Source organism: Aulonocara stuartgranti, assembly GCF_965226115.1.
Source record: "Aulonocara stuartgranti genome assembly, chromosome: 7".
In the NCBI taxonomy this organism is placed as follows: Eukaryota; Metazoa; Chordata; class Actinopteri; order Cichliformes; family Cichlidae; genus Aulonocara; species Aulonocara stuartgranti.
This window is the reverse complement of record NC_138945.1, coordinates 20,543,492-20,566,901: the sequence shown is the minus strand read 5'-3', so window position 1 is coordinate 20,566,901 and position 23,410 is coordinate 20,543,492. Positions and strand designations below refer to the sequence as shown.

At 38.7% G+C, this 23,410-nt stretch overlaps 2 protein-coding genes across 3 annotated transcripts; both read right to left on the bottom strand.

The window, feature by feature from the left end:
* Window positions 1–1,309: 1,309 nt before the first annotated feature.
* Window positions 1,310–6,810, bottom strand: cplx4a (complexin 4a). The gene is made up of 3 exons (XM_082542724.1): window positions 6,404–6,810; window positions 4,428–4,515; window positions 1,310–2,408 (listed from the first exon to the last, which is right to left on the bottom strand). Exons 1-3 carry the CDS (start codon window positions 6,565–6,567, stop codon window positions 2,181–2,183), a joined length of 480 nt encoding a protein of 159 aa, XP_082398850.1. The 5' UTR covers window positions 6,568–6,810; the 3' UTR covers window positions 1,310–2,180.
* Window positions 6,811–8,895: 2,085 nt separating this feature from the next.
* lman1 (lectin, mannose-binding, 1) lies at window positions 8,896–21,553 on the bottom strand. 2 transcript variants are annotated; one of them, XM_082541548.1, is made up of 13 exons: window positions 21,219–21,543; window positions 20,035–20,189; window positions 17,781–17,888; window positions 17,393–17,454; window positions 16,987–17,086; window positions 16,731–16,854; window positions 15,507–15,565; window positions 15,168–15,300; window positions 14,723–14,910; window positions 14,355–14,431; window positions 10,039–10,201; window positions 9,827–9,951; window positions 8,896–9,733 (listed from the first exon to the last, which is right to left on the bottom strand). In XM_082541548.1, the coding sequence occupies exons 1-13, from the start codon at window positions 21,436–21,438 to the stop codon at window positions 9,697–9,699; spliced, it is 1,551 nt and encodes a 516-aa protein (XP_082397674.1). In that variant the 5' UTR covers window positions 21,439–21,543; the 3' UTR covers window positions 8,896–9,696. The 2 variants fall into 2 exon arrangements, with proteins under 2 accessions (XP_082397674.1, XP_082397673.1); XM_082541547.1 differs by lacking the exons at window positions 8,896–9,733; window positions 9,827–9,951; window positions 10,039–10,201 and adding an exon at window positions 12,559–13,200 and having other exon boundaries at window positions 21,219–21,553.
* Between the last annotated feature and the right edge of the window lie 1,857 nt (window positions 21,554–23,410).

Genomic DNA, 23,410 nt, shown 5'->3' with positions numbered 1-23,410 from the left:
CAAGAGCTCCACTGCAGGTCCAGTGTAACAAGTGGTTTAACAATAGGTTTACTGTGATGACTTCCATCCATCTGATGTGTAGAAAAGTAAAGATTTACATTATGCTCATCCTGACCAATGCTGTGACCTTCTGGGGAATAATTAAAAGCCTTGACTTATTAATAAAGGGTTTCTGTTGCCACAGTGCATCAGTGAGCATAACTAAACTATTATGGCGCTGGTAGGTAACTCTAATTAAGCTGCGAGTATACAGGAGAATGTTTTAAGCAACTAACAGAACTTCTGCTCCTGTTAATATTTTGTTAAACCTGCACTGGCTGCACTCATTGGTGAGTCAGTTTCTCTGTTTAGCACCTTAAGGAGCTAACAATTTCAAGTATTAAGCCATTATGATTACCGGTAGCTAACTAGTGTTATTGTTTGCATTTATCCATTATTATTTCAGTGCTTTAACTCTTACCTTTAGCAATGTATATCAATACTCATGGGTAATCATATAATTTTTCATTATAACTGGTTATTTTTTTAGCAACAGTAAATTTTTCAATTTAAGAAAAAGTATACTTTAACAGTGCATTGCTTGCTTTAAGCTAACTATGTTAGCTTAAACTGTTTAGCCATTACTTTTTGCTAGCTCTTTAAATAGTTAGAAATGAAAATATTTTCATTCTTAAATCTCCATTTGTTTCACACTTTACAAGCATGTCTGCAAGCATGTTTATGCTGCAAAGGTTTTGTTGGCTGAATGGAGGTGTTATGGAAATATTCCAAGCTAGTACTTCCTTGTTCTGTAAAAGGAGAATTGGATAGTTGGTTTTTCAAAACCTGAGTTTGTCCTCTCATCTGGAGAGAAAGAGAGGAGGACGGCACAGGCTGACAACCTTGGCTGTGCTGATCCTATTAGACGTAATCTCCAGACTTTACAAATCCACATCTTGGGTTCATGTGAAACTCCTAAGGTTGTGACTCCCTGTCCCCCCAGCCCCCATCCTTTTCTGCCTTATAGTTCCAAACTGTTTGGATAATGCCCAATTAAATTAAGACCTATTTATTTACTTACTGTATTAGTCCTGATTCAGTAGATGGGATTATAGTTACTTAATCTTAAATATTTGATGTCTGTACAACAGAATTTCTGCTTGGCTCACCAGTTTAAAAGCCACTAAATCTGATTGTAAAATCACATTACCATACACAGTACATTCATAACAAGGTGTTTCCATTTAAATTGCTGCACATAACTGACACATAAAAAAGTCAGATATTTGAGAAGATATTTCAAGCTTAACAATGCAAACCAAGACATTACTTGTATTCCACACATGTCTTTATTTGAAGTTTTCTCAGTGTAGCCACCATGTGTGTTTTAAGCGTTTATGAGCATTGCTTTTATTGTAATGATTTTGAAATTACAGTTTGTGCAAATCTGCAAACGTCTCCGCAAATGTGTCAGACACAACAGTTTTTATTACAACTATAATGTCAAAACTTGTAAAGATCACCTTTTGTAGTAACACCGACAGAAAAAAAGACTACATTTCATTAGTTCAACACCATATACAAAAGAAAAATCACCATGAAACCAAAAGGAAAGTGGAAATACGCAGACAGGATTGGTTTAATAAGTCTTGGTTATTTTAATGAACCGCAAAACAATTTTAGAGATTGAACATTTAAATTTTTTGATAAACAGAGAAAAATATAATATATTATATGACAATTACAAATTTCGAAATATATCAGGGCCTGTAGCTTTATGAAGGAGTTATGAAAAGAAATCAACTGTGGCAGTGGATCAGGAAAATGTACTTTTCTAGATTTCTTGTCTAAACGGGGATGAGGGGGAGGGAGCGGATAGGGCACTCAGCACATGATTTCAAATAGTATTATTTTGTTTTTATGGAAAGTTGGAAACGATTACCCACCGAGTAATCAGCTGACATGGAAACCTTTAATGTATATTCTTAAATAGATGCAGACTGGTTGTGGTAAAGATATAACACCCTGGTGAAGATAATGCCTTTTCGTTCTTATAAGAAAAATGAATACTTTGCAGGCATTTTTACGTTTTGACTGTATCCCAGACGTGTTTTTTCCCCCAGGAAGTGGTGATATTCATTCCTCTCTTCTCTCTTCTTCTTCTTCCCGACTTTGTGAACACACACGCCCTCTCTGGCTGCTCACATGACGGAACACTTCTCTTCTGCTTTGGTCTTCAGCTCGGTGACCGTCGCCGAGGCCTTCTCCTTCAGCTGGTCCATGTCCATGTTCTGCAAGTTTTGAATTTGACCCAGGAGGGAGTCTTTGCCTTCCTCCTCTGTAGCGTCCTCATCCACCATCTTGAGCAGCTCCTCGGGCACGTCCACGTCATCCCCGGCCATCTCGATCATGTTCTCATCCTGCTCGCTCTGCACAGTGACAACATCAGAACAGAGAGCACGGTCAGAATCCAGGAACATCGGTGCGTTAAGGTGAAAGTTGATTTATAAAGCGAGCTGGATAATGATCACTGCATTTCTACATTTTATGTTGAATTCTTACAAAGAGAATTGAACAGGCTTTTTAAAGATCTTCCTTTTACCCCTTTATTTTCAAATTAGGCACATTTTTCTGGGTTTGAAATCAAATTGTAAACAAGCAAAGTTAAAAACAAGGCAGAAGACAAACAGATAGACTCTGATATCTGTCTTAATCCACGTTCAAGTAACTGCACTCGAGGATATTCCGGCTGGCTGTGTTTTTATCAAGCAGGCATGAGTCTCATCTGATGTTATTATCCACACTGCCACACTTCATGTGTCACGGCATCAGAAAAGATGTTAAATTTAAAGCCTTTTTTTTTTTCAACAAATAAAATCTAATCACTTAATATCTGGAATAGTCATGCAGTAGGCACTGTGCTGTGACTACAGGTACTTTAAAGTTCAATCTGAGGGATTATCGCAGACCTGCTTTATCCTTTCCTATTAGAATCTAAAGATATCCTCTATAGCCTTGCACGAGACCTCATTCCTATTTCTTACCACACCAATGTTTTTATTCATATTGTCTGCTTCACATAATTCAAAGAATGTTTTTGCTTTTTTCTTGTTGCTGAAAAATCTATTTCAAATGCTAATCTCCAGTAAAAACACTTTGACCTTTGTTCCCTTTAAGAGTGATGAGCGATGTAGCCATCATTCTCCAAGCATAATTACATTTGCACGTACTTCTTTCAGCCATTATCCTTATCATAATTATGTGGTTTCAATTTAGAAGAGAAACAGTGCTAAGAAATCCATTTGCCGTTTGAAACACAAACACAAACAATGACATGCCTGCTGCAAGAGATTGTTAGAAACACCTCCGGTAGCCAAGGTCATCACTTCATTTCTTCATTTAGATAAATAACAATCACGATGTTAGAAAACCTGTAACAGAAACTTATTTTGCCATTTCCACCAAAGAACACATAGTTAATCACATGTTTATCAAATTAAAGGTCCCTCTTTTGGTCTTTAGCTCTAAATGGTGTTAAAAAAATCTACCATACCTTTTTTTCTCCTTCCATTACAGTTTGTTTTTCTTTTCAGAGTCCTTGGAAATCCTGGAATAGCTCACTTTGAACACTCTAAAGTAGATGCTGCTGTTTCTTAAAGCCAGATCACTCTGAATAACTTTGGTGCTTCCTGATGAGCCTGGGACATCTGTTCAGTGGCAATTGGCTTTGTCCGACTCAAGGCGCAGTGCGCAACACATAGGCTAACATCTCCGGGACACTGGCTGAATCTTTTTCCACTAATCTACTGGCATGACTTCTACCTCCTGTTGTCCAGGCTGGAGTTGCCAAGCACTACTATTAGAGTAAGATAGCCTAAACTAACCATGAAGTAGCTATTTCTACCTACAGACAGGGCACTTAGCTCAGCCATCTAATTTTCTTTATAAAGCTTAATAAAGGGTTGTCAATTATTATTACCTGCCCTAATCTTTAAAAAAATCCCTCATACATACCTGTAATCTAATTAAAAAATTACATTTAAACAATTTAAAACACATTTATTGTAAGCAGATACAGTATAAGCATGTTGTAATGTTTTTTAAACCAAAACCACCAGGGTCTATTAGGTATATTAATATATTTATATTTGCAATTTTAATTGTACTTACCTCTGTTTATAGCTAGCTTCTATGAAAATATATTGAATGTTAATATGTTTATAAAATGCTTGCAAAAGTGAACTCTTGTATTGAAAGTGCATCTATTAACTCAAGTAAACCAATAGCTGTAATTTGCTATATTAGTAGACAATGGTGTAAATCACCAAAAAGCAATAAAAATCATTCAGATTTCATGGAACCTGACACAGCCTTAATTAATATAATGAATCTGTATCAAATTTGAGTAAGTCCCCAAAGTAAAAGTAAAAAAATGTGGGTATACTTACCTTTGGGAGTCTGTATTTATCTCTGAGGCACACCCTCAGTGTTGCCCTCTCTGCCTTCTTATGCAAGAAATCTGCATCTCTCTCCATCCTTCCGGGACAAAAAAATGTTATTAGTAAACTATCCTTCAGTGTTGGCCATTAGTCATAATTAAAAGTTTTCCCGAACCACGAATGTGCAAGAAATCTGGTTTACTTTTAGATTTTCTTTTAAATTCTGACATAACTACAGAAAAAAAATCTTTAAAGTATTTTATTCTGCTTTTTATTGTTTGGTGTTCATCAATGCTCAGTGCCTTTAACATCCTCCAGTTAATTTCAGTTTTATGTACTAACATGGTTCATTCCACCTACAGGCTCTCAGTATGTAGTTTAATATATAAAAAATAACATTTTACTTACTGCTAGTTTACCTATTAGCTGTTTTTGGAACGCTCATGCTGTATGTAATAGCAGCTTTAATAAAGTTACGTTTAGTAGACATATGTGGTATAGCTGTTCTTTTTTAATATTTAACATGTAATTTTTTTTCTTATTTTGCAGCTTTTAAAAAATATGTAAAATGTGTAAAATTAATATTTCTTATAATAAAAATTATACAATATTTCTTAATGTATGCTGCCCAAGTTTAACACTTATAACTTTAAAAGATGAAGTACATGCTGAGACTGCTGCTCAGCAAGAACATTTGCATATTTAATATAAAAATTATTACACTGTAACATTATAAACAACATTTAAACTTTTTTCTGAATGATGATACTTTGATCTTTGAATCATGATTTTCAGATTATCAGTGATAAGTTAAAAAAAGTTAAAAACGTGATGATCGTGATTGCCAGACTCTGCATATTCCTGCATTTTTGAGACAAAGCTTGTGTACTTTCCCTCAGCCAATTAAAGATGGGATTATTGGGCTAGACTGAGTCAAGCAGGTTTGAAATCCAGCCAAGACACCACAATATAAACTATAGTGAAAAAAACCAAGGTGGTTAAGGTTAAGATTTCCAACAAACTCCCATTTATTGAAATTTTATTCACAGCAGTACAAGTTACAGATGGCCTATTTTTGCTTTGAAGAGGTGCTTTTTATCTTTCGTTTTCTTTCTTTAACAAATTCTGTTTGTGTGTGAATCATCATTTTGGAGAATTTGATCAATGGTAGGATTGTGCAGTTAATACAGATGTAGACATTTTCTGATGCCTTTCAAAATTAAACGGATTTAAGTACCCAAACATGGGAGTAGAGAGGCAGGATTAAACTTGTTATATAATACAGGCTGCATGGATCTGCTTCATGCTGCAGAATCTGTGCATTTAAAAAAAAAAAAACTAATTGAATTTAATTATTTGTAAACTCACATTATGCCATTATTTCAATATTTAATGTAGCAAAATTATTAATGTTACTTTATTTTTAAAGACAAGTAAGAAAGTGAAAAGAAAAAAAGTGAGAAAATGCTCTTCACGCGGTAGGTTTTGCTTGATTATTTGTTTAAATTCAAAATTTGAATAAGTCACTCAAAATGTCAGCAATAACTGTTCTCGATGCAGAATCAGATGACAGATTATAGAAGATCACTGAGCTGGGTCCATTATGACATATAGCCCTGACGGATTATATTGTAGAACAATATGAATTAAAAAAAAAAAAGATTAAATGTTACAGCATTTTTACTGTGGTGGTATGATTTCTGTGACCTTCAATGACAGATCCACTGCTCAGAAACACACCTTGCTTATTGTAAATTCAAAAGAAATAATATCCACATTGGCATTAAGATTTAGTGAGGCTAACGTGTGAAGATTAAAGTCATATATTAAGATTAAAAAGGGAAAACTGTGAAAGAAATGAATGAGATGAAACAGAACACAGCTTGTCAAGGTCAGATTGCACAGTCAGCAGCCATACTGTTTTTGGTGGGCCCGTGACAGCCGTTAAGAAAAAAACAGGGGGTACCCTCCATGTTGCTACTTACTTTTCCTCCACCAACTGTTTTTGGTACTCTTCATACTCCTCGCGTGTCATCCCTGCGGCTTTGGCAGGATCTGAGGGGGTGGCCTCCTCTTCTTTGTCACCTCCACCGCCAAGACCCATTCCTGACAGGGGGTTCCCAATCATGCTCTTGATCAAGAAAGCCATCTTCAGTTCTGGGACTCTTTACCCTTTACGGCTACGAGGAATTTTGAGCTGATGAATATGATCCTGCTCCCCTTCGCTTCAGCTTCCTATAGCTGTCAAATCCAGTGGTAGCTCTCTAGCTAACCTGCTGCTTGTCTATGGACCCAAGGACACACTGGCAACAAGCAACAGAAACATACACAACACACACACACACACTCATGCACACACTTAAACGCACACACGTTTTGCCTCGTCCATAATCTGGATTTAATCCTTCCTGCTTCACTATACTAAGAGGCAGATGGCCTGTTTTCTCTCTATTTTTAAATCATGCGGGACTTTCTGGATGTTTTTCGAATAACTCTGACACTGCGGGGATTCTTTGGCAACAGTTGGAGACGCGCTCGTGTCAAAAATCATTTTGGAGTGGGGCGTCTTCAGTTTATCACCACACATATGTGGCTTCCACCCACTGCTGCTTAATCATATTAGTAAAGTACGGGTTGGCCCGTGTGCAGCTCATACTGCCAAGAGCAGAGTAGCAGGGTGGAGAGAGAGGAGCAGGATTAGAGTCTTGTTTATCCCTGTGAAGCCATCCCTCAAGCAGTGCTATTGTTCCGTGGGAGGATGATTGACAGGAAGGGTGGGGACCTTTCATTTCATTTCACTATCACGCAATCAAAATTCAAGTTTGGCGAGGAACCTGTACACGAATGATTGCACGCTGAACATTTTAGGAAAGCTGCTCTGCTGATTTAATAACTCGGTGGTGCTCATACTACCAAAGAGAGTACAGTGCAGATTGTAAGAGTTTATTTTTTTGTTTTTAATTTCATTAATACAATCAAACAACATCATAGAGAACTCCTGCACAACATTTAAACCACCTGCCTGATTGTGGAGGCCTCATTCATGTTGGATTCAAAGCAGCTCTCAGCCATAGGAGGATGGATATGAGACCTGTCATGGTGGCCTGTGATGTCTGGCACCAGAGGATCCGTACAGTTCTTTGAGTTGTAGTTTTGAGCCTTGAGTACTCCTCCAGTCTGCGTATCGAGGTATCCTTGGGCAAGATGCTGCACCTGGAGATGAACCTGCATTCATCAGAGTCTGAATATGGAAAATAAAACCACTTGTGTGAATGCGTGTATGATTGGGTGAATGAGACTTGTTCTTTGAATGGAATGCTTTTCTACTCAGTTGCAGCAGAGAAGTGCTTTATAAGTACCAGTACCGGTGACGGGATGTACAATCCTGCTGATATATTTTTTCAAAATATATTGAACACCATAAAGGAAAGAAACAGTATGATAAACAAATAAAGAGAAATTATTGCTATTTAAAAAATAATGGGGTCATAATTACCCCACTTGTAATCACTTTACCTGCTCAGGAAGCAACCACCATCCCATGTTTATAAAGAGTGTGCTGGTAATGAGCTGGATGTTCCCCCTCATGGTGTCCATCATTTTTGAAAGTGCTTTTAATTTGTTGGACCAGAGAACAGTTTCCTTCTTCACCTTTATTTCATCCTGCATGACCTGCCCAGAGATGGGAGGGTTTCTGTAACTATTCACAGTTGTTTTCAGAAGTTGATGGCAAATATGAGGTTTTTTTCTTCTCGGTTTTTACATTTTTTTAAAACCCAGAGAGGTAAATCTGCTCTTTCTTGCCTCCGAAAGAATTGAATCTTTCACTTTTTATACCAAAATATAAAAATTAATACAATTTGTTTTTGGTTTGTTTTTACACAATGTTTTGCTTGTTTTCCAGTTTTGCTCTAGTTAACAAAGTCATCTGGTCAGCTGCCATTCTAGTCTCTGTATTGAAACTAGTCAAATAAATATCCAATTTATGGATGGCCATGAAATTGATCCGAGGCCCACAACAACTACATTTTGTGTCAATACATTTTGCACAACTATATCTAGTTTACAAAGAATGGTCTGGAAAGGAGAAAATCTGATGAGTCTCAAGTTGTGCTGCAACATTTGGATGGTAGGGTCAGAATTTGGTGTGAACAACAAAAGCATGGATTTGTCACACCTGTTTCATTTTCTTAGTTGATAGGGGTTGCACCTGATGTGGTCTCTTGCTGCTATAGCGGATCTGCTTCAACGTGTTGTGCATTAAGAGATGCTCTTCTGCATACCTATGAAGGGTTCCGGCTGCTGGTGTCAAAGATGTTTTCTTCGCACACTTTGGGCCCCTTAGTCAATGTCATTTAAACACTATAATCTGAGTACTGTATTGTTGCAGACCATGTCCATCCTTTTATGACCACAGTGTACCTATCCCCTGATGAATACTTCCACGAGCACATGATACCATGTCACAAAGTACAGATCATCTTACATTAGTTTATTAAACATGAATGTGAGTTCACTCTACTAAAATGGCCTCTAGACCCCCGATCGCAGTCCAATCGAGTCCAGTCGTGGATGTGCAGATGTCTGTTGAATGTTTTAAGCATCTTGTTAAATCTGACATTTAGAATTAAGGAAGTTCTGAAGGCAAATGAGGATTCAACCCAGTATTAGCATGGTTAACCTAATAAAGCGTCCAGGAAGTCTTTTGCAATAGGTGGGAAAATTGTGATAATGAGAAATTAACAGAAAACAAATTATTGAGCATAGATGCACCATGTATGAAGTGTGGAACAATAACCAGGCATGGTGCAGTTATTTGTTTACAGTCGTTTATGTAAATTGTTCAGGTAGAGGATATGTCAGATTCTGACTTGTTTGACTCAACTGAAACAGATAAACAGTCCCAGAAATCCAATGTCTGGGTTTACATTATCAATAGTTCTGCCGTATTTTATACAAAATTGCACATTTCAAAACACAGGTTCTGTTTCAGGGAATGGGACTGTGGCAGATTTCTCTCTTTTTAAAAAAAAAGAATCTAAGGATCTGACCAACCAGGAATACTGTAAGTAACATGTTGCATCATGTTGGAAATCCAGAAGTGTTACACTGATCAAATTACAAATCTGCAATGAATTAAAAAAACATCTACAGCAAAACCAATTTTTTAAGTAAAATAACTTACACTGAAAATAATCAAACCCCATCAAAAAAAAAAAAAAAAAATGGAAATGGACATTCCCTCATGTATACACTTTGGCTTTATGAAAGTAGGTCATCAAAAGAACTTCTTAGCTGCTGCTTCTTGTTGACTTCTGCAAAAGAAATAAAGAAATGGATGCAAAAAAATTAGAGGAGTGGTTAGATTTCCAGGCAGATGCAACCCAAATTACAACCTGATATCTTACTTGTACATGACGTAGCAGAAGAATAGGACTGACTGGACCACGACAAAGATTGCAAAATGAACAGTGGATAAGCAGGAAGGCATGGGAGGCAACTCGGGACACTTCAGGACCTTGTCAGCTGGATTCTAAACAACACAATGCAGATCAGCGAGTTCAGTCAACACTTTTTTTGTTGTAAAACAGATCAGAAGAGTTCAGACTCCGATCCATACCTGAGCATTACGCTGAACCAGGTGCTCCACGTCCCTTTTGACGGTGTGCAGATGTTCCTTGATGTCGCTGAAATGTTGCATGGTCTCGTATGTCCCCATAGCGGCTTGATTACCCTGATTCTGGACAGAGCCAATCTGTCTCAGCGACTCGTGAAAGGAGCTTCTGCAGAAGGACAGAGACATCATGCTTACTGACTGGACATTAACATTAAAGAAGCCTCAAAAGGACTGAAATAAATCACTGCTGATTGAATTCATGTGGGGAAACATGCTGAACAGTAAACATGCTGTGAGGTGCTGCTTATTTAAAGTCATATAAATTGTCTAAAAATTAATCTTTTAATCCCTATTCACTGGAGGCTACATATTCTCAAACTTTGAAAAAACAGAAAATTGCCATCTGATAAAAGAGGTCATGATTGCTAAATTAATCCCTTATAAAAACATGTTCTTACAACAGATTACAAGTACAGAGGGATAAGAAATGGCTCAGAAACAGGGGGACACCACGTGGATTATGCATCTATGAGAGGGACGGCTAACATGCTGAAGACAAAATTAAAAAATTGTCTGAAAATGTAACAAAGCATCTGATAGCTGGTCCCCATTAATGTGGATGTGCGTGAAATTGAGAGCCTTTCTAACTGTAATTGATCACCCGTGGAAGCATTTTACCGTCTCAATCTTTAAATTGCTCATTTATATCTGGTAGAAACACTCTTCTATAACTCCTGTGCACCACTAACTGAACAGTCAGGGTCAAAAGAACATATGCTGACCAGTTCAGACTGGTTTATCCTGGTCACTTCATCATCTGTCTGGAAGATTTGTGTCAAGCTGCCATTCACCCTTGATTTATCAATGGAAATTAGTACAAATCATTTCTCACATTCACCCCGTCAGATAGCAGAATAAACCAGTCTGAGGTGCTAGTGCTGAGGCCCACCAAGGACTGAATGTGAAATCTGTAAATCTGCATCTTCACTTTCAGATTAATCACTAAAGGAAGACTACATTGAATGCAAAGCATTCCCAGAAGAGAAGAAAGACTTTAAGCCAGGATCACATTTCTCAACAAAATGTAATTTCTAAAAGTTGATTACTTACAGGGAGGAAGCAACTAGTTTCCCCTCTATCATCTTAAACACGTCTAAGGCGATTATGAAGGGGAAAAAAGACAAATGAGCAGAATTCCACTAGTGTAAGCAAGACAGCCCTGAGGGAGATTGTGACAAGAAATCAAAAGGATGGGACACTGTATTTTGCTTGTATATGACAGATGTATTTAAAGACTACTAAGCTGATAAGGGCAGAACGGTGCTAAGAAGGGGCCTTTTCTTGCTCGGCTTGGTCTGAAACAAGGACGACATACAAACAAAATCTAATTTGTTTCACGGACATGTTGGGGGGGGGAATCTCCCTTGAGGAAGTAAGTGAGCATTTATTAAACCCTACGTCTAATCTTCGTCTACTCCAAGTGACCCATTTATGAGCAAAGAGCCCTCTATGTAGGTTTGGAGCGAGACTAAGTCCTATCATAAACTCTGTGTTTAAGACGGGTCAGGATAAACTGAGCACTTAATCTATAAAGTAATACAGATCAGTTGCTCACATTAGCACATTAGCAGAAGCTGCTGAAGCCTTTTGCCAGCAAACTTATTTACTGTGCCAATCAGCTTACTCCTGTGTAGCACCCTTAATATTCAATTATTACATCTTCCCACTCACTGCAGGATTAAAAAAAAGAAGAAGCAAAAAACAAAAACTGAGAGTGCTTGGGTAGATTTAGCAAACGAGTAACCAAGAGTCGAGTGCCACGGGAATTATGGGTCAACAATATGATAAAGAAAATCATGTATGCAGTCATCTGAGAATGAATGTCCTGTTGGATTTAGGGCATATAAACAGCTTGCTTTTTTGTGATACATGAGAGATTAATGTTACATAAACTACAATCTTTAATATCTTGTCATTCTGATTAAATCTTTATGCAGATGGTGTGTTAAAATTAACACAAGACAAATATGCATTAATAAAAATAAATAAATCCAGTTTCTTTGTTCGTGCAGCTCGATTTTAAAAACGCCCAGATTGAATCAAACTTGTCAATCAAGTTTTCCTGAAAGGAAAATAAATATTTGTGCTAAATGGCTGACAAAAGAGTGAGTAAGACTACGTAGCTGTTTCATAAGTCAGTCATAACGACTCACTCATCAAGCAGCAGACATACACTCAACAAAAATATAAACGCAACACCTTTGTTACTGCTCCCATTCCCCATGGGATGGACGTAGAGACCTAAAATTCATTCCAGATACACAATATAACCATCCCTCCCAAACAGTGGTCACAAATCAGTCCAAATGTGTGGTAGTGGGCACATCTGCCATATTGAGATAATCCATCCCACCTCACAGGTGTGCCACATCAGGATGCTGATCTGACATCATGAGTAGTGCACAGGTGTACCTCAGACTGCCCACAACAAAAGGCCACCCTGGAATGTGCAGTTTTTTGCGCTATTGGGGGTCTGGGGACCCAGAACCGGTCAGTATCTGGTGTGACCACCATTTGCCTCATGCAGTGCAACACATCGTCGCATGGAGTCTATCAGATTGTCAATTGTGGCCTGTGGAATGTTGGTCCACTCCACTTCAATGGCTGTGCGAGGTTGTTGGATATTCGTGGGAACTGGTACACGCTGTCGTATACGCCGGTCAAGCACATCCCGAACATGCTCAATGGGTGACATGTCCGGTGAGTATGCTGGCCATGCAAGAACTGGGACATTCTCAGCTGCCATCTGCCCTGAACAATGTGAACCATGATTCATCCGTGAAGCGCACACCTCTCCAACGTGCCAGATGCCATCGAATGTGAGCATTTGCCCACACAAGTCTGTTACGGCGACGAGCTGGAGTCAGGTCAAGACCCCGATGAGGACGACGGGCATGCAGTTGAGTGTCCCTGAGACGGTTTCTGACAGTTTGTGCAGAAATTGTTTGGTTGTGCAAACCAATTGTTCCAGCAGCTGTCTGGGTGGCTGGTCTCAGACGATCTTGGAGGTGAACCTGCTGGATGTGGAGGTCCTGGGCTGGTGTGGTTACACGAGGTCTGCGGTTGTGAGGCCGGTTGGATGTGCTGCCATATTCTCTGAAACGCCTGTGGAGACGGCTTATGGTTGAGAAATGAACATTCAATGCACGGGCGACAGATCTGGTTGACATTCCTGCTGTCAGCATGCCAATTGCACGCTCCCTCATTGCTTGTGGCATCTGTGGCATTTTGCTGTGAGACAAAACTGCACAATCCAGGGTGGCCTTTTGTTGTGGGCAGTCTGAGGTACACCTGTGCACTACTCATGATGTCAGATCAGCATCCTGATGTGGCACACCTGTGAGGTGGGATGGATTATCTCAATATGGCAGATGTGCCCACTACCACACATTTGGACTGATTTGTGACCACTGTTTGGGAGGGATGGTTATATTGTGTATCTGGAATGAATTTTAGGTCTCTACGTCCATCCCATGGGGAATGGGAGCAGTAACAAAGGTGTTGCGTTTATATTTTTGTTGAGTGTATTTAAAAATGCTGGCATGCCCACAATGACATAGTCCATAAAGAGCTTATGGTAAACAATACATAAGCAAAGATATGTTATTGACCTAATATAACATTGAACCTACACACCAAATCAGACTCACTTATTCTAAGTAGCAGAATCAATCATTCTCTGCGAAAAATGAAATCTGAGCACAGGTGACTATTTTTATGGTTTTAAAAGAAGCACATTAGAGCTGGATATCAGTGTGCACTTTGAGCTGTAATTGTGGTATGACAGAATTCCTAATCAGCCACCTTTTGGGTTTCTCTGCTTCCTGATCAGCTGTCAAAAAGTCTGTCCAAACGACTGCAACACTATCCCGCTCATGCGGCATTTCTCTATCATGCAACGGATTCATTGCAAATGAGTTTTTTTTATTAGGTAATTGGTATTAGGTATTTGGGCACTCTTGTCTCTGTGCCAAAACCCAGTTTACACTGGCGCAATGCATCAGTAAATCTGGGCCTAGAAATCGAGCGTTACCAACTGTGGAGGAAGCCGTTACAGCCGCTGGATTATCAGGACAGCAGACACCTGTGATGTCGCAGCCAGCCTCTCCTAAGATTAAATGTGATGTGATGGATTTAAGCGGCAGGATTTCCCTTGTTTTTCTGGAGTATCACGGATGTGTCTTTATGTTGTTTTTTTGAAAAAACAGCTATTTTTTAAGAATAACTGATTGTCAACAACAAACACTGTTGTTACTTACTTCAACTCGTTCAGGCTTTTGAGAACCTCCTGCTGCGTGGCTACGATGGAGCCCAGCTGCTGACCAGCAGAATCCAGCTAAGAGAGAAATGAAGCACAATGGTCTCAAAGTTCATACTGTTACAGCTGTCATATAAAGGGTTTCCTATGTTTTGATAAGTGCTCAGATGAAAAGTTTAATAAGGTAGGAGTTCATAGAAAGACAGTCCAAAGTCCTGACACACATTTTTAAAATGTAAAAAGAAACAAAAAAAAAAAAGAAGAAAGAAACATGCTTCTCCATTCGTAACAAAATCTAAAAATCTATCTTGCAGCTTTACAGCGAACACCTTTAGCTTGCGTAAGTTTGCTTCTTGATGACATGCCCACCTGTCCTGACTCAGTGTTTGCCCCCTTTTTGGCGACCTCATCCGTGATGACGGAGACGTATCGACGCTGTTCGTCCAGGATCATAGCGAGCTGCCGGTTGAGCTGTTTGATTTCCAGATGGATCCGGTTCTGGCCTTCAAACACCTGACGAATCTCCCGGTCATTCACACTCTCATACAAATCATCGACTGAAAAAAGAGACTGCAGATTAAAACCTAATTATAGAAAAGAAATTTGTAAACTTTTCATGTAGATTTACAAAAGTAATATTTGGACATATTTGTCTTGAATGTATTCTGATTCATATTTTTCAAATAATTTAACTTTTTTTTTTAGGTAACACGTAACAGATTAATATAGAATATAAATAAAAACAAATGTGTATTTTTCATTCATTGTGTAATTTTACACAACTGTTTGGACCATCATGCTTCAGAAAACTAACTTGGTTCTCCTTGGACGTCCGGGTGCTCCTTCTGAAATTCCTCTTTCTTTTTATCGAGCTCTTGCTGGAAGTTCTGAAATTCCTCCTGGTACTTGTCCTTCTCTTCTTTAGGAATCTCAGATTCAACTGGGGGCTTCAATGGGAAAGACAAAAAACCCCTCTGTGAACTCAATAGAGGCTCTGCTTGGGTGTATAGTGCATATGCACGCACACATGCACGTCCACACACACAGACAGACACGCACACACACACAACTACAGAGTGAGTAAAAGACACAACGGATTGGAAACGTATTAGGAGTTCTAGACAAAAAAAAAAAAAAAAAAAAAAGTAGTTACCGGTTGCTGGCCAGGCTCTGTGAGTCTGAATAGCAAGAAGGATAAAACATCGTGGTCATCTGACGGACAAAAGAAAATTTCAATGAGAAAAATCACAAACATCAGAAATAAAATTATTGAATTACCACACTTTAAGACTATAATATAATATCTCAGAAACAACTGCAATAAGGTAATACTATCATGCTATATTAGTAATTAGCAATTACCAATAAGCAGTAAGTCAAATAGTGATACTAGGAACAAGGACTAAAGGTAGCACTAATAGGCAATAATGTTAAGATGGAAACAATTTAACTAGTCAAGACCAGACCAGCAAAACTAGTGACGTCATCATAAGACTGAGGTAATGTTTCAATAATGTTTTAACTACAGAAAATTACTAGACAGTACAAATGAAATTAAGTCTTTAATAGAAGGCAGACCTGAAATATTTCTAGTGCTACTACTGCCACTGCTCATTAATACAAACATCTAATTAGCCAGTTAAATCGCAGCAAGAATTTAGATGTGTAGACATGGTCAAGAGGGCCTGTTTAAGTTCAAACAGAGCATCAGAATGAGGAAAAAAATGTGATTTTTGGCATGGTTGTCGGTCCCACGCAGTCTAATCTGAGTATTTCAGAATCTGCTGATCTGCTGGAATTTTCCAAAAAAAAAAACATCTCTATGTTTTAATGGTCCGAACAAGAGAGAACATCTAGTGAGTTCCAGTTCCAAAAACTGGTGAAATGCCTTGTTAATGTCTGAGGTGAATAGCCAGACTGCTTCAAGTTGATAGGAAGATGACAGTTAACCATTTTTACAACCAAGAAATGCAGAAAAGCATCTCAGAATGCACAAGACATCAAACCTTGAAGCAGATGGGCTACAGCAGCAGAAGACCACACTGCTAAGAAAAGGACTGTACTCAAATGACCTCCACAGTCACTGTTTGGGAAATAGTGGAACAAAAGATTCAAACCGTTTCTGTGCAGCCAACAAATCTGCAGCTGTGGTGTGAAGCTATCACCTCATATGGATGGTTTTGAAGGTAAAAGGAGGAGCTAAGTCAATAAGAGGAAAAATATGCGGCTGATAAAATGCCTGTGAGCGTGGCTCAGTTTAGAAAGTGAGCTAAGAGCGACTGCTGGGTCGAATATGAGTTATTACAGAGAAATCCGTTGCTTACGAAATTTTGATTTTGTAGACAGTAAAGACTTTTAACAGCAAATAGAATAATACCTGCTAAACCACCGGTAGCAGCTGAAATGCCAAAGAAACCGTCAGATGGAATGACCATGTTGTCCACCTTTGTGCAGAACTCGTAGTCCTCTTTGTCCGGAGTGAAACCGTTGTTGATCAAGACCTGAAGAGGAAAAACACCAAAAACAAAAACACAGCTACATTTTTACTGTCTCAAAAGTGCCATTGTTTTTCTCTTACTTCACATTGTGAATATATACACACTTAATGCTAAAAGGTTCATGTTTTCTCCTACCGTCAGTGTCCTTTTGTAGTATGTTATTTTGGCTCTGACAGGGTAGGGTTTATTGCGGAAGTCTCGTAAACATGTACCGAGGGCCTGCGTGGAGCCATCGCTGCGTGAAAACAAACAAAAAACTATTACTTGCACCTCATAATTACGGTTAAACTTTGAGGAAAACACACTCACGTTTATTAGATAATAACATTCATGCCTGCGTATATACTTTATGGTACAGTAGGCACAGAATTTAAGATTTAAAAAAATGATTTAAAGCTTTCACTCGCCCAAGGGAGATTAGGAAGGAGAGAGGATTATTTACTTTCCAAGCAAATATAATCATATTTCCTAATCTTCTTTAAGTTGGTAAAATTCGAGTTGGTGATGACATCAGAGGAAAGCGCAAGAAATGTTTACTTACTTTTGATGATCATAAACAAGGTTGCCATTGTTTCCCACGATGAGAATAGCTGGGTTATTTTTCTGGAAAGATTCCCAGAAAACAAAGAAAAAAATTAATCCTTTTTGTCATCTAAAGCACAGAAATAGATTTGATGTTTAGGTAATCTTATTTAACTAAGTAAAATTTAAATTTCACATAAACAAAAAGCTCTGGGTTCTTAATTGCTAACATGATTCCTGACTGAGAAATCAAGCTGTTTGTTATAATATAGGCAGAAAGTCTCTCAACCGACTGCTCCCACCACACAATAACAGAAACAAATGTGAATAAAGCTATAGCGCTTTACACTTTACGCTTATTACTCATTAAGGTTTTACCATTATTAAAAACTATAGCTGACACCAACCTTTCCGTCATTGTCAAAAGAATCAAAGAAGACTCCAATTCCGTTCCACTGATCAGCAGCTCCGTACACTGGACCCTCAAGGCCTTGTGTGCTGGTGAACCACACGGCCTGTCAGCCATAAAAATAAGTCAGTAAATAAAATAAAAAAACAATAAATAGCTCATTTATGTAAAAGAACTTGTTTGGAATCCATGGGATTAGAGCTGAATAAAGAATATCTGATTTAATATTTAAAGGAAATTTGATATATGGGTGATTACATATATACAAACATACACATATATTTGTTTTCTATTGGAAAGCAATTTTTATTTTGATGGTTTGGCAATATTATTTTAAGACAGTGTGATCAGATCAGATCAGAGCCTTTTCTGCGTGCCCAGCTGAGTTGAGTGTCATACATTTATCTGTTCTCTTTTTGATTTCCTCTCTCCTTTTTCTATCTCTACACTGTCACTATCTAATAAAGATTAAAATGCCACTTACTGACTACACAGTGCACCATTTCTCTACTCCAGTTTCTTGTTAACAACTGACCTAAACGGATACAGTGTAAGTTCATTTCATAAGCTATAGTGTCCTTGTCAGAACACTTTGTTCTCGGAGTGCTGGTTTACTTGCGGTTCCTAGAGTATTTAAAAATAGAAGGAAGCGCACTTATTTAAGATTAGCCTTAAAACCTCTGATAAAGCTTAAAGTTTGTGTCAGATGACGATATGGTGTAACAGGCCAAGGTTACTGGGTCTATTGTGATGCATTGTGTGTTTCTTCTTTATTCACCTCTTTTCACTCTTGACGTGTTTACACACAACTCTGTATTTACTCATTAGTCACTATTAATCTCTGATTGTTGGGGTTTTCTTTCAATCTTTCAATATAAAACATCTTGAGATTATTTGTGATTTGGTGCTATATACATGAAACAGCACCTAACTAAACTGCATGAAATACTGCTACATCATTGACAATATAAAAATCTGCAATTTTACATATTTGTAGCATGCAATTGTGTATTTGGGTGAAGTGCTTCATTTAGGCTCCCCAGAGAAGTTTAACCTCTTACAAGGTTAAACTTGTTTTTATGTTTTAGTTTTTCTGTGAAGCACTTTGTGATTTTTGTCTTGAAAGGTGCTATACAAATAAAATTTTACTTTTATTTTACAAGTAAAATCAATATCTTTATGCTTCACATTACACTTGTTAGGCAGTGTTTGTCATACAACCCTATGGGTATGACACACCTGAAACAGGGTGTGTAGGTGAAACAGGTTTTGAAGCAAGTTTCTTAATATCTACTATTAGATTATCCCCAAAAGAAATATTGGCCTGTTGTACAGCAACGGGGAGATTTCTTCCATCCACACAGTCAATACTGGCTATGAGGGAAAAATTATTATTCCTCAACTAGTTATTGGATGTTGATGGTAGTTACAGGGAAAATGATTGCTAAAGTCCCAGTCACACAGACCTATGGACTGGTCAGTGACCCCCTGGCAACCCTTGTTGCTAAGTGAAAATGTGTATTGCACAAGCAGTAAGATAAACCCTCATTGTGACTGCTTTGGTTGCTACCATATTGCTACAGTCTTTGTTTCAATGGAAGTTGCGGTCTTGTCTACAAACACTGCCCAGCTGCTCTCTGAGCAGTAGTGAAACTGTGAAAAGTGGAAATGGAGAAGGTTTGCCTTCAAAGTAAAAGATGTGCCTTTTGAAAAATGCTGGCTGCAGCACTGAGCCAAAACTTTATTTTGAAGGTGAACCTTTTTCATTTCTAATTTGCATTGGACCTTTTGACATTTTACTATCACTCAGCTAGAAGTTAGCAAGTAACTGCAGACAAACGTGAAAAACTACTATTTTGGTGCAGAAGATCTGCAACCAGTTTCCCGAGCAACAGCCATCCACCTCAAGGAGTTACCACCATACGTGGTTGTTAAATGTCCAATATAGAGGAGGGGGTTTAAGCTGAGCTGAGCCAGAAGCAGTGATAATCAGTGTGGGATCACTGAGAGTGTTTTTCCTCAGCCATTCATGTGACTGGTTAAGGTCAGCTAACAAACACACATTTTCTTATCATCTTTGAAAAAAATTGTTTCCTATTGGCTTTAGAAAGATTTCTCTTTATGTTTATGCTCATCATGAGGAAGAGACTGGCACAGGCTAGCTTGGAGTATGCTGGAGTAGACGGTGGAAAATTAAGCTAGACCCTCGCAGCTGCACAATCAGCCCACACTGAGGTTTTTCCCCTTCTTACCAAACCGTCAGCTCCCATTCTTCCTCTTCCAGATACCCTGAATGTCACCTCGGCCTCCCAGTGCTCAAAGTTGACTTTGTTTTTCGTCCAAACAGAACCCCTCTGACTCCTGAGGGATGGCGTAATGCGCACCTGGTCTGCGCTAGGAATGGCATCTAGAACAGAGAGAGGACGCAAAGTGAGTTTACTTACTAATTTATCACAAACTTTCTACTATCACAAATCTGTGGAAAAGAACTCAGTGACACAATAAATGTTGTTTTTTCCCCCACTACTGCTGCAGAGGTGTATTACTGTTATTACACGTCAGCATTATCAAGTTGTACCTACTTGATAAGCTCTTTACTGCCTAGCACCTGATTTGTTTGTACGCTTTTTTCCCCTCTCCAAATGCTACACTGCTTCTACTTTGTACCAGGTCAATAAATAAATAAATAAATAAATGAATAAATATTTTTAGCAGTTTTATATCACAGGAAGTATGGCTTTGGAGCTCTTGTAAGACAAAATGAGCAAAGAAGAGCATCAGCTTGTGCTCTGGGAATGTGTAAAAGGTCATATTTAATATGCATTCAAATGTGACAGTAATCTTTGCAGCTGTTGGGGGACAACAGAAAAAAAGTTTATTCACAATATGTTGGGTGCTCTGTTTTCTCTCTCTTTGCTTCCTGTTAACCTCTACTCACACACTTAATGAAGCCACCAATAAACAGTTCACTGAGGAAATAACCTGCAGAATGCTAATGAAGGTGGTCTTCATGCAGTGTTATTTAGAGAGAATGCAGTGTAAGCTGGTGCAGCTTTCTTGTATCAGCAGGAATACTCACAGTGTGATGCAAGACTCCAAAGGCCTATTTTTGCAAGAGGAAAGTTCAACAATGAGGAGGCCTGTGTCTGCACACTCCCCAGCGCCAGTCAGGACTTCGAACTTAACTCTGACTTATTCAGCTCTGCACTGATTTGAATGAAAATGAGACTGGGAGTCGAGTGCTAAAATCAAAGCATTTCCTAGTGCACTTGTGAATGAACAAAACAAGCCGCTGTCGCCTCTGAACACCCCAGAGCCGAAACAAACCACAAACAGGACATGGCCTCAGCCGTGCTCGTGCCAGCTGGACAAACGACTGTCGAAGAGATTTGACGAGCAGCGGTTCAGTGATGCTGACAGCTGGACACAAACTTACTTCCAGTGTGGATCCAGAAAGGGATACCGCCGTCACTCTGAGACAGGTGCGGCCCTTTGAAGCTGTATTTGTACTCAAACCGGCGGTGTGGAGCCTCCTCTGTCGTCGAAGCTCCCACGGCGATGTCGGCGACACTGCTGTAAAATATTAGCGTCGTGACAAAAGTTGTTATCAACAAACGAGCGCCGACAGCCGGGCTCTCCGTTATGGGCACCGCCATGTTTCTGTATCACTGCTGACGTAGCGCTGAGTCCGCGAGCATGACGGGATGCCTGTTGGGCCAACAGGGCGTTTTCTCATTGGACGATGTTTGGGTCCTATTTCGTCCCGCCCCTTCCTCTCTGCGCTATCTCAACACAACCAACAAAAGTAAACGACAACATGAATAATCAACGGCGAATATAATAATAATAATAATAAAAAAAGCCAAATAATCAGACAACAAATAAATAAACGGAAAAAAGTTACAATAAAGCTTCCAGGAACAGAGGCAGTATACCACAGCAGAAATTCAAATGGCCACATCCTTGCTAGTGATAGGCTGGAATTGGCAATTTTTAAAAAAAGAGCTGTAATGCAAATTCAATTTAAATTTGACAAAAATGGTGAAATAGCATTTACATGTCAAGGGTGGATTCACTCCGCCAACATGCTTTTGATTAGAATGCCTTTTCATGTGAGATATTTTGACATTTTACCATGCAGTATATTTGTAATAAATAAATAAATAAACAAAACACTGATTCAAGTCACAGAGGCCTATAAACCGACCAGCAACCGTTAGACAAAAATGTGCGTTCACTGGCTGTTTGGTAAGTTGTTGGCAGTTGCTTTGAAATTCATTGCTACAATCTCATTCTGAAGGTCTAGGGAGTGGTCAGAGCTGGTAGCAAGTACCAGTTGCATCTGTTGCAAATAGTTTGCATGGAAGAAACCACAAACTGCCCAGGTGCCACTTTGGGAATGCACAGGCTTTTTATTTTTTCATTTTTATTTATTTATTATTATTATTATTTTTTTTATAGATTAATTCTACTAATGACAGCCCAGGACACTCTTGCAGAAGACTCTCCGAATCTCAAGACTCCGCCTTTCTTGTCAAAAAAGAGGGGTATTTCAATATAACTGATAACGTTGTACTTTAGTAGTAATGTTAACTAAATCGGATCAGCTTATTTATTATTAATACTAACTGTAAGACTAGAAAACTTTATTCTTCTTACATGTTTGGATATTTCACTAAATAAACCTCTACTCACAAACACACAGGTACACACATAGAGAGGCAGAGTCCTGCTGTGTGTAACTGCTGCTGATTGCGGGCAAATAATAAAATCATGTTGCACTGTCTGACCGATGCTTAGGAACTTGACACAATCCACTAAATGTGGGAGACTTTGGGGCATAATAGCACATATTTACCCCAGGGCAGCATACTGGGTCAATGTGACCTTAATATGTGCAGTTGTCACTCCATTAGGTCTTGCAGGTGATTATATGAAGAGGATGAACATGATATAAACTATTAAAACATATACCGAGGCCTTGATTTACTTCAAAATTTTCCCCACTTTCCCCCAGTTGCCTCTATGGGTGCTGCACCACTACAAGGGCCCGTTTGGAGCCTTTTTCTTCCTGTGAGTGAGCCACTGAATTATTTGGCTACCTTTGCAAGCAACATGTGAAAAGTTGGTGAAGCAGATGAAAAAAATTCAGATGAGCTAAAGCTTTAATCGTGTTTTTGGAAACAAGGTTAATAGGAGATCAGCTCCTCGAGCAGGTGAAAGACGTGAATATTGTTTTTCAACTCTGTGTCAACACAACAATAAAATCCATTATATGACAGGTATGCACAAGTGTTGCCAAACCAGATCTGTTTTGCATGTCTTTAAATAGCAGAAAACTGTCATGTGGCATGAGGCTGTGGAAAGAAAACTCTATTAGATTGATCTATTATCTACTATAAAATATACTATTAAAATACATCTGTAAAATGCTCTCCCAAACAAAACACACACGAAGGAGAATTTATGAGATTGTGAAAATGTCTGGTGCAGGCTCTTACCACTCGTGACATCTTTCCAGTGGATTTGTAAGGGCAGAGAAAATAGAGACATCTGTCCTTTGTCTGAGGAAGTCCTCATTAGAGAGTTAAACCACACTCTTTGTGGGGAAATGCAGGATTTGAATAA

Coding starts and splice junctions, on each gene's coding strand:
- cplx4a (XM_082542724.1), bottom strand. CDS start 6,567: ATGGCTTTCTTGATCAAGAGCATGATTGGGAACCCCCTGTCAGGAATG. Junction 4,516..6,403: donor AAACAGTTGGTGGAGGAAAA/GTAAGTAGCAAC, acceptor TTGTCCCGGAAG/GATGGAGAGAGATGCAGATT. Junction 2,409..4,427: donor ATAAATACAGACTCCCAAAG/GTAAGTATACCC, acceptor GTCACTGTGCAG/AGCGAGCAGGATGAGAACAT.
- lman1 (XM_082541547.1), bottom strand. CDS start 21,438: ATGGCGGTGCCCATAACGGAGAGCCCGGCTGTCGGCGCTCGTTTGTTG. Junction 15,566..16,730: donor TGCTACCGGTGGTTTAGCAG/GTATTATTCTAT, acceptor TTTGTCCGTCAG/ATGACCACGATGTTTTATCC. Junction 14,432..14,722: donor CAAACACTGAGTCAGGACAG/GTGGGCATGTCA, acceptor TTTCTCTCTTAG/CTGGATTCTGCTGGTCAGCA.